We start from the raw sequence: 11,635 nt of genomic DNA on the forward strand, positions 1-11,635 counted from the left end.
GAGAAACAAAACCAAATCAAGAAAAACAAATCAGCTCTAACATTCCTATTCTGGGTTCAAAAGCTGGTGTGAAAGTCAGACATCAGGTACTTCCTTGTTGGCTGCCAAAGAGTGCTTATGTGATTTTCTGTGAGAAATGTGGGCACAATTAAATATATATATATATATATATATATATATATATATATATATATATATATATATATATATATATATATATATATATATATATATATATATTCAGAGACTTAAGAATAAACGTATAAATAGATATCCAAATTTGGCTGAATATAAAATTCCCACATGTGAAATAAGAGGCAGGGTGTTTAGGCTATACATTTGTCATACTTGTTGGCCTTTTGAAATACAATCTTGTTTCAAGGGGAACCATCCTATAAAATCTGGTTGAGCACAGTGATTTCACTTTCACATTCCCTATTTCAGGGGACTTTTCATTCCCACCTCTTGTCTGCCACTATTTCCAAGTGAAGACAGGCCACAAAGGGTGATGATGGAGGCCCCCCTTCCCCTGTTTCCCCTCCCACCCACCGGCCTCGCCCCTCTCCTCTCTCCGCCCTCGTTTGGGGATGCAGGGGCTCATCAGTATCTCTGGACCAGGCCCGTGTACCTCTGCTAAAGTCTGACACACAGACCGCAGACACACACATAGCGTTGCATCGCATTACATATGGGGCTGAAATTGCTTCCAGCTGGCTGCGAGTAAACCTGGTCCCGACTGAGGGGAGAAACTGAGAGGAAACAAAGCGCCCCGCTTGCACAATTATTTGTTCAGTGCGCACACGGTGGTGTTACACAGCAGCGCACATTGCCCCGAGTCTGCAGTGCAGTTCGGCTCAGTCCCTAAAAAACGTCTGCTATTCTTCCTCTAAAAACTCTCACTTCTCACTGCTTTGAACTAGCATTCCTCCAGCCCGTATGGCTACTCAATGTGCGTAATTAGAAAGGTGAAGGCAATAAGGATTTCATTTCGGAGATTAACTCGCCGGTTTTGACAGTGAGAGGAGCAGTAGTGGATATGCCCATATACTTTAAAGCCTGCCCTGTATTTCTGTAGTTTACACCGGTCCGTGTGTAAAGAAGATGGTGATAGTGATGATGATGATGCTGCACCGTGCGCCCCTGTCCTGCGCATGCATCCTCTGCGCGTGCACCAAACCCGGACAACAAAAACCCCAAGGGGAAAGCCAAAGGAGAGACGAGCATCGCAAGGCAACATATGGAAAGAAGAGATGAAGCGAGTAGAGGTAAGGGAAGATAAAGCCTAAAGAATGAAAGGACCTACCAGTCGGTGTCCGAGGTCTCGTCAATGACGTCCTGGTAGGCGGTCAGCAGGGCCAGTCTGTTCTTGCCGAGATTCACAGCCATGTTTCGGTCCCTGCAAGCATCCAGACCCTCCGCTGCTGATGGAGAGAGACACGGAATGAGACTACACTCAGGACGAGAGGAGGAGGCGGCTCTGACTGGTGGAGACAAAGAGACAGGCAGGGTGTCCGAGGGGTCCTAGCGCCTGACTATTGGCAGATAAATAGAACTTGTTCTACAACTGTACAAAACTAATTGCAGAAAAGAGAGAAAGATAATATTTAAAAAAATCTGTGGTGAAAAGTATGCTAAGTACATTGACAAATTTGAGGTAGGCTACGTATACTTCACTTGAGTGTTTCCATTTACTGTGACTGTGTTTTTCTACTCCACCACAATTCTGGGAAATATAGTAGCGTACTTTTTACTCCACTAAATTCATTTTACAAACTGCATAATTTAACACAATCAGATTAATAGTACATATAATGGGATTAATACAATAATATGATTCAAATAGATAGTTAATATATTAAATAATATTGTATCGCGATAAGACAGTAGGACACTCAAACGCCACCAGCAGTAGGCTATGTCATATAAAGTGTTATACATAGGCTAATAATCTATAATGTAAAATAACATTAACACAAAGTGTTAATCATTACACTTTAATGTAGGCTATAATAAATATAATCCAGTAATATAATATACACAGTATATTGGTATATCATCATGGCTGATCATTAAGGAAAGGCTGAAGCAGTGTAATTAATGATGCATAACCTTAGATCATTGCAGCAGAGACCTGGGTCAGTATGTGAATGATGTATCTTTGCCTGTGAACTCTCATTAACTCTAAAATAAATTCCTTCTAGATTATTAATTCCATTGCAACATAGTCTAGTGTTTTTACTTCAAAGAATACATTAGCAGGACCTTTTTTACAATTCTTGTTTAAGGGTACGAACAATCTGCACCTTCTGGATAGAATAGTTTATTTGACATCCACCTCTAACTGCACCGAAGACACTGAGCATTTTTCAGACAGAAAGGTTATTTATTCTGAAGCTAGGCTGCAATTCCATGCTCTCCAAGTGGGGAACATTTTCTTTGAGTGATAATAACCACCGGAACCTGATGCAGGACTTGTGATGGTGATGGGCAGCCCAGGAGACTTTTCCTCTAGAGTGCCATTTGTAGTACAAAAGTGGACTGAAGGCAAAGGCACAGAAGATTGCTTTTTTTAAGGGTAATTTTTCTCGAATCGACTTACAGAAATAAATTAAATCAACACATTTATTGGATCTTTGTGAGAAATGTTAACTCTCCCCAACAACTACTGCTGCATCTTATGTTTCAACTGAATAACTGTGTGAGTATAGGACAGATTTTTTCAACCTTATCGTCACACAAGAAACAAGAATGTCCCGGATCATCTTCAGCCATGTTTATTAAAAGTATGGACTCTCTACAATATCTGCCCATGACAACTAGTGTTAAGGAAAGGTTGTGGTAATGGTAAATAAAAAAGGTAAACATTACTTGAAGGTATGTAATAGGTCACAGTCTCTGAATCTCCTGCATGAAAGTCTGACATTTTGCAAGACCCTCACTACGTGCTGGGCAAACTACCTTCTGCATGCTGCCACTGGATGTTAATCCTAAAGTGAGACATCATCCAATATGGACGTAATTCGTAGAGATAATGGGTCATAGTACTGTCAACTTCTTAGAATAATTCATAGGCAGGTTGGTTTTGTAGCATTTAGCATGCCACTGCATCACATTTCCTCCAGTGGAAGGGCACCATGTCATGTTTTATCTACACATAGGGGCATCGAAGTGGGCACTTTCGCAGTGTCCTACCCCCTGGACTTAAACTAAAAGTCCACTAAACTGCCACTCTCTCTCTCTCTCTCTCTCTCTCTCTCTCTCTCTCTCTCTCTCTCTCTCTATCTCTCTCTCTCTCTCTCTGGAGAAGGCAAGACAGACTACCACCTACCCGGTTGCTTTTGGGAGCAGAAATATGTCAGTGTGTCAGAGAGGAGGACGTCAGACTTGTATGCAGATCCTGGCTGCAGCTAGTTGTTCAGGCGGTTGTCCTGTCCGAGATCCAGGAGGCAGCTACAGGCCGACTCTTCTGCACTGGAACCAAATCCTCTTGATGCCCAAACAAGCTCTGATGGGTGAAGGCACTTTGCAAGAAGCTGAACATCAGCAATATTGAGCATAAATTATGTGCAATGTTTTGTCTGTATTACGATATGAAAACGAGACAAAAAGTATGCAGTTCATCACATAGTGGGAGACCATTTCTGCCAGTGCCAAACTAATTATAGAACTTCTTCCACCACTGTAGCTAATATAGTGGAATATAATTCATAAGTGCATTTATATACATTTCACTGTCAGGTTTATGGTTATAGTAACTATAAAAATGAGACACAAGTCATTCCAATGACCTAATGGTCTAAGAATTCCTTTAAAAGCCCTTTGTAGGGTTTATAAAAATAAACTTGTGATGAACGATAGAGTGAAAAATGAGCTTCTTTTCTTCTGGTGTCCTGGAAAAGTTGGTTTCCCCCCCTTTTGTCTAACAGCGGTGGTTAGTTGCTGTGGAAACGTGCCTGCCTCACAGAGTTGAACCCCAACATGGGCAGCAGTAGCAGCAGCCTCTCTGTGTGTTATTCTCCCAGGCCTGTGGCTGGCACTGTGCCCACATACCTTCACCCCTCTCCTCTCACTGGGGCCGGGGATAACAGAGGGGCCACGCTGGTGGGCGCTTTTAATTGGCACAAACGTCCACGTAGCACACGAGGTGAACCTGCTGAAACACACCGCGCAGTTTGCATTATTCAGCGCAATGCATCCACTCTGCCATGTCCACTGCTACACTGCTTTTATCCACGTTAGTTTTCTATTATTAACATGTGGAGTCACTCCCATTTTTATTTATAACAAAACAGGCTTCTGATCCTGCAAGTTGAAGCTTTTTTCATAATCAATGTATAATCAAGAGGAGGAATGCTGCTAAGGCTTTACACGTATGTTAATCATGTTTTATTCTTAATAATCAAATGGCTGTCACACCAGTACTGCACTTTGTAAATATATTTTCAGTTCTCACAGTTTTAGTGCATAATGGAATCATAAATAATTTCTCCAAGCTTTCACAGTGTGTGTGTGTTGGGTCATTTCGAAAACAGCAATAAGTGTTCCTCAGCAAAAATTCTCATTTATATTTCATTTTTGTCATTTAAGTGAACAGGGACAACGAATATGTAATTATTACTCATCTACGAGGTCAGTCGGTGTCGTATGCTGTACCTTGGAAAGCTGTATAACAAAAAAAAAAATAGAATTTGGACTGGATAAATAATATAATAATAATAAAAAGTACCTCCACAGACAGGAGTCGTAAATGATATAACGAGAAACCTCAAGCATGCAAAAGTAATTTCCACCTTTCGGTATTCATGTGAATTTGAATGCTTTTTTTCTGTTACAGCAGTTATACAGGTGTCTACTGCTCTGCTGATTGGTTTACAATAAAGTTATAAATATATCACATAAAAAGACAACTGGGTCTCTAGAACAAACTGCTAGCGGTGCTAAAAAGGCTAATGTGAAATATTATGTCAATAGTATCTATTTTCTCCAACATGGAGACACACTCCCCCCTTCTTCCTGTTGGCTCCATGCTGTCTCATCCGATGACTCTCTAGCTTTGCCACAACATCCCCCCACCACACACACACACACACACACACACACACACACCAGCCCCTCCCCCTCCTCTTAAGTAGGTTAGTATTAATTAATTCTTGTCACCCTGCAGGTCCCTGTTGTTTCCTGCAGACGCTGTGTTTGTTTTGTTAGTTAGTGTGAATGTGTTTGTGTGTGTGTGTGTGTGTGTGTGTGTGTGTGTGCGTGCGTGCGTGCGTGCGTGTGTGTGTGCGTGTATTGTGTACGGTGGCCTGTAGTTACCTTAACGTGTACATTATGTCCTCATACTGATCTTGTATATTGTTTGATTCAGACAAATAGCCGTTAATTACAGAGTTATTTAGGAAATAATATTTAAATATGAAGCAGAAGTCTGCTGTCATATAGAAGTGACAGTGGAGACTTGTAGAATCAAGCAGCTGTACTAGATGAGGCCGACTCTCAAAGAGCAAATCTTCTCTAAATGAGATCCAGGGCCCGCAGAGCGAGTTGACACCAAACTGCCTTCAGTCAAAGGAGGCTCTGACTGGGCAAATTGGCCTGTCAGGGCTGAATGGTGGAGATTAAACTGCCTCTGCCTCCAGCTTTAGGAAGGAATAAATAACACTCAGAAAATCAGTGAGTTTTAAATCCTCCAAATGGCCACGAAGAGCAGCTATAACCCAAGTCCTTCAGAATTAGGTCACAGGCTCAAATATGAAGACATGATTAGTTTTATTTTTTTTATTTTTTTTTGGGTAGCTTTTTTTTTCCGCTGATGTGTGCAGGAAGAAATCATGTGAGCTCAATTATATTATATTACATTTCATTAAGATGACTCCCAGCTGGAGTTAAATATAATCCATTTCCACAACAAACTTCAAGATATCTGTACTTTCTACATTTTGTGCTTTTATTTTCTATCAACAATTTTCTTTCAAAATATAATTCTTAATGTGTTTTTTATCATGGCATGATCACTGTCAAGAAGCTGATGGATAAAGATAACTTTGAAAAAAAAGCATGGTGGCCTATAGAGCTCAACCCACTGGATTTTAACCTGCAATAACAGCATACTTAGGTATATTGGGTGTCAGATACACACACAGTTTTTGTAAGTAGGATACACAAACAAAGAAGAAAAATGCAGAATATCACCAGACTATCTGTATAGTTTAAAGTTATAACCCTAACCCTTTATACGATTGGTTTCACATGTTCAGCCATACTCCCCAACACCTGTTAACAGACTTTGATGTTTGAAATCTGTGGAATTTTCGTTTTTTAAATAATGATAATTAGACACTTAAGTAATGTTTCTCTTGACACACTCCTCCACATGAAGGACAGAGGTGGCTGAAGTACATAATAAGCTTAATTAAACATCTTCAAGACATCTGGACCTGGATTTACCCTTGTCTACATTTTGACAACTTGTTTATTTGAATGACTAGTTTTTATTTGGCGTTCAAATACATAAAGATAACAGAAAGGCATTAAAGCAGTGTTAGTTTCTTTGTCTGTCACTGACCCTTCTTTTGTTTTACAAGCTCATTCTGCTCCACCGTGGCAGAGGGCGTATGGATTGATTCTATTGATCGGCTGCTATACTGGGATGTCTCTAAAGGAGGCAGGCAGACAGATGGAGAACAAACAAAAGGCTCAATTTCCCATCACCAGTCTTTGTGTGAGAGTGAGTTTGTCTTTATTGTTTCTTTATATTTGCTTGAGTTTCTTCGCAATAAATCAACATGTGACAGATCTAATAGATGCTCCAGACACTAATTGATCCGCGGGGGGATATATGGGGGATGTTTAAAATCCCCCATATCCAATGGATCTTAAACAATATGTCCATATAAGATCAAAATAATACAAACAATAGCGTACATTAAAATAGTACACTTTTTTTTGTTGCTTTTTCAAGGTTTTATTGACAGTGCAGGGTTGAAATGGGTCAGAGAGGGGAATGACATGCAGAGAACGACCACGGGTTCGGATTCTGCCTATTCAATGCACCTAAAGAAAGGCTACAAATTCAATGAAAAATAATAATTACAATAAATAAATCAAAATAAATAACTCATTCTCTCTGTAAGCTCACACCCTTAGAGATGGACTCAGAGTTAAGCCTGGTTTAACAGGAGAATTTCCTCATATTTGCTCAGCTTTTATCCCCTCACTTGTCTCTGTTCGATTGTGTCTGAGTGGAGATAAAAGTTCAAAGGAAACAATAGCTCCATCCTCGAATAGCTTCGACACAGAATATCTAAATCTTTCAGAGAAGGATGTTCACTGCACTATTGTGTTGAAAATATGAGGATTTCATGCTCTGAATATTTCCAGGGAACAGGGGTTTGTGGTGGATGTGGAGAGGAGGAAACCGATTAGAAATAAAGACACTGGGGAGATGGGTGTGTGTGTGTGTGTGAGGGGGGTGGGGTATCACCTTAAAATAACACAATACAATGATCATCAGGGGTGGAGAGTAGTTAAGAATATTTACCCAAGTACTGCAACTAAGAACAGTTTCTAATGTTGGTACTTTGAAGGAATCGTTCTGCTCTTTTGCATGCATTTTTGAAGAAGAAATGGGCAATTGGCTCCATAATTACAAATATTTTGAAATTGTGATATTCGAAGGAATGCAACAACAATAATAATGAAATGTTTAATTACAAAGGAATCAGACAACTAATGATAGGACATTTGTCAGAAAAACTACCTTAAACGTTAATGTTTCACTGCCATTGTTTAAAGAAGAAGGGCCCACAGTTTTGTTTACAAACATATTCTAGTCTTACATTTGGTTCCATCAGCTGCCTCCAAGTAATTTTGTTTTTGATTTATGACTTTAGAATTATTCAATTCTAAGAATTACATGTAGTTATCATGTGTTTTGTAAACTAACTGCAGGCTCTGCAAATGTAAACAAATCCCCTTCCCTTGAAAGATTTTGAAGTATGAAAATATTTTGAGGTTGAACATCTTTTAACAGGAATCTATTCTAAAAACCCTACAACGTGCATTCATTAGAATAGTACGCCCTCTAGAGGAGGAGAGAGGAAGAGACGTGATTATTTCCACACACCATGCTGCTGTTCCTTCAGGTTCTCAACCTCTGTCTCTTGATGGTCCAGAGTTACTGTGTTCCGGAGTCCACTGGTGAGGCCACTGCTCTCCCCTTGAGAGAGCCCCCCATTCCCAATACCATTTCAGGAATACATTTAAGTTAAAATTTACATTTGAGGTAAAAATGTCTATTTGTCTAATACTTTGGACTCTTATTGAATACATCCACATCGGCTGATTGTTTCAGTTTAAAATACCACTGTGCCTTAGCACAGCCTTAAAAGGGGCACATGGTGTTATGTGACATGCATCGGGGGCAGAGCATCTGCTTGAAAAGCATCTACTCTTAGGGATACCCCACTCTCCCATCAGCAAATAACAAATCAACTATTTATTTTTAACGGTCAAGCCCCAGATTAACACATGTTGGTTAACAGTCTGATGTACTCTGGTCATCAACTGTATCACATGCAGTGATGTGATGCCAAGAGATACAGTAGTGCCAATGTTACACTTTCTGCTTTAATATCGGGGACTCCTCAGATCCAGTGTTGTCGGTCTCCCATTTCTGGAAGTTCTCTTTCTCCACATACTGGTGCAAGGCGCTGTAATAATGGTCTTCAGGGATGAACTTAAAGAGGGAGGAGACCTCTTCCCAGGCGTGGTTGGTAGGGGTGATGATGTCTTCAGGCTGAGTCTGACTGAAGAAGCTATCCACGTTCCTCTCAGCGAGCTGCTTGGCATGTTGGGTGATGCGGGTTCTGAAAAGGCTTCTCTCCTCATCAGTATAGGCCGCCCTGAACTTGAGCTGCAGGTAGCTGATCCTGGATCTGAGCCGGAACACGCAGATCACCAGGATGTAAAGTGAAATGATGAAGGCAATGATGAGCCAACCCGTAATCTGTGGTCAGCACAAAACACAGGATTAATAATCAGGTACAGGATATTTTAAAATCTGTTTTAACAATAAGATGTTAGTCATACGGGCAATTAAAGGAAAATTAAGTGGAAATAACAAGAGAACAATGTTTGTATACAACTTTGCACGTTGAAGGACTGTAAGGATATGTTGGTATGGCAACATTCAACTTTTTGAAAAACTTGGCTGAAGGCAGACATTATCACTGACCTGGGATAGTGCTTTCACACTGTGTAAATATTGCTTCCTGGCATCTTCCGTTACACCGGGCACATTTCCACAGGGGTACAAGTGCAGGTTACACGTCTCCTGAGAGCCATTTGTGTCATAACACTGATTTTGGTACCAAATGCTCCGGTAGAAGCCTGTAACCAGACACTCAGAGAAGGTCCCGGTCAGCAGAGCAGCAGCAATCCAGATATAAGGCAACAACAGTGCATTGAACGTGATTTCGACCAGGACGACCACAGTGCTGCTCTTACAAAACGTCCCCGTTTCCTGGGAAAAGTGACCTTTCTTGGTGGCCCCGTCGGAACTGCCCCTGTAAATGTCCCCATTTTTAAATGTGCGTTAAATCACATAACAGGCTGAAGTAAAATGTTTCGTGTTAAGAAAATCTGGTAACAAAGGTCCTATCTCAATCATGTTGTAGCCATTTTTATTTATTTTTTATTTGCTTGTTTTTATTGTCTGTTAAAAGCAATCAGTGCACGAGAACTAAAAAATTTCTGGCTATTTATTTGTTCTTTGTTCATTTCTAATGTCTAATCTTGATATATTCTATGCCCCTGTAAAACACTTTGAATTGCCTTGTGTCTGAATTGTGGTATTCTGTATAAATAAACTTGCCTTGCCTTACTTTAGAGCAGCTTAAATACACATGATCTTTGTCTTCCCATTTTGTGTAGTAGCCTACTGTATCCAATATTATCCTATGGTTTTATATTGGTCACTTTCTTTAATCAGTACACGCCACAAGTAACCCTGGAACACTTAATATTGAGTAAATACTTTGTCATGACTGTAGGCCTACCCAACATGATAGATATTGAACTGAATTTCTAAAAAGGATATTATAAGCCTACTTAGTTAGTTCATTTTTTTAATAGGTTCCTACTTTTGTCAGCACAACAGTATGGTCAAATTACATGAAACTGGAGATTTCCCAATTTTTCTTTAGTTAAGGACAATATTTTTTTTTAATTGGACGCTAAACTTAAATTGTCCCAAGTTTTCAATTATAAAATCTGGTCTCCTTACCTTCGCCTGTGCCGATCGCAGCACAGATTGGGGATCCGACCGGTCAACAGTCTCCACGTCCTCTTATTCATGATGATACCCAGCAGCATCAGGGCCAGAGCGGGCACCAGCAGAAACACAAGTCCATACCAAAAGTTATACTTATCGCAGGGACATGTGAACACATCATTGGAGAAAAAGTACTGTCCTGCTGCTGTCAACAGAGCGCTCGCACCAAAACCAAGATGAGCCCCTTTTTTGGTAAAGTGCAGGATCGTCTTAAACGTTTCCATCTCTTAAGCTGTGTGACAGAGAGAGAAATGGTCGATGTGTTCTGCTTTTTAAAACGGGGATGCACAAGGTTCAGTAAGTGGGCTTGTGGGTGCAGGCCCGCCCACTCAAATGGTTAGGGCCCCTGAAAGCCTCCAGTCAATGGGCCCCCCTTACTCATGCTTTATCGTGTGTGCTCCTCCCTAAATAAACACATACAGTAGCTACATGTAGTTTCTAGAGAGAAATAACTATCAACCATGGACGACAGTTTGGGGAGCAGGGGCTTAAGTGTGAAAAAGGGATCTTTTGTAATTACTATTGTTTATTTATTTTTAAATAGTAGCACATTTCTGACTTACTTATTAATTTATTGTAATACCCTAACACTCATGCAATTGTTTAATACTCAACAGATCTCCACAAAATAACATTGGTCTTCTTGAGTATTCACTAGGTTTATTACAGGAGCATAATGAAATGAAGTACGATGGTCTGGTTGGACCAGGCTACTTCCAGACCTTCTGTACAAATGAAATGAAGTACGATGGTCTGGTTGGACCAGGCTAACAGGAGCAGGCAACAACAAAGGAATTTGGTGCTACGCCCCTGCTTATCTATGTCCATGTTGTGACATTCAGCTCATGGAACTTCTTTCAAAGTGTACCTGGCTGGTCGTGTCAACCTGAAGACATTGCTGATAAAGAGACGTAATTGTCCCAGAAAGGTAAATTCTTTATCACAAAAATGTAAGTTACAAATTTAAACCTGTTTGTAGACTCAGGACGGAGTAGGGTGAGTTGCAATAATGTGGGACAATTTTTGCAATTGCAATTTATGTACGATATTAACATATGAAGCCGATAGATTTGACCCATACATGCAGTTTCTCCAGCTCCTCAACTTTAGCCTGCTGATCATCCAGTCTTTCCAGTTTTGCTGATTGTTCTGAAAGTGTGTGTGTGTGTGTGTGTGTGTGTGTGTGTGTGTGTGTGTGTGTGTGTGTGTGTGTGTGTGTGTGTGTGTGTGTGTGTGTGTGTGTGTGTGTGTGTGTGTGTGTGTGTGTGTGTGTGTGTGTGTGTGTGTGTGTGTGTGTGTGTGTGT

The 11,635-nt window shown here is 40.4% G+C and overlaps 2 protein-coding genes across 3 annotated transcripts in view; both read right to left on the reverse strand.

The window, feature by feature from the left end:
- The window catches only part of dbn1 (drebrin 1), an 86,386-nt gene extending 84,953 nt beyond the window's left edge, over positions 1-1,433 (reverse strand). For both annotated transcript variants that reach the window (XM_080041178.1, XM_080041177.1), the window contains exon 1: positions 1,304-1,433. In XM_080041178.1, coding sequence (XP_079897304.1) covers positions 1,304-1,386 — 83 coding nt within the window. In that variant the 5' untranslated portion in view covers positions 1,387-1,433. The remainder of the gene's footprint in view (positions 1-1,303) is intronic.
- Positions 1,434-8,611: 7,178 nt separating this feature from the next.
- LOC307260621 (calcium homeostasis modulator protein 6-like) lies at positions 8,612-10,554 on the reverse strand (the record flags this gene model as incomplete). The annotated part of the gene is made up of 3 exons (XM_080040895.1): positions 8,612-9,004; positions 9,233-9,563; positions 10,283-10,554. The coding sequence occupies 3 exons, from the start codon at positions 10,552-10,554 to the stop codon at positions 8,612-8,614; spliced, it is 996 nt and encodes a 331-aa protein (XP_079897021.1).
- Positions 10,555-11,635: the final 1,081 nt, after the last annotated feature.

The sequence above is a fragment of the Ammodytes marinus genome (genome assembly GCF_949987685.1).
Source record: "Ammodytes marinus genome assembly, chromosome: 14".
Taxonomy (NCBI): domain Eukaryota; kingdom Metazoa; phylum Chordata; class Actinopteri; order Uranoscopiformes; family Ammodytidae; genus Ammodytes; species Ammodytes marinus.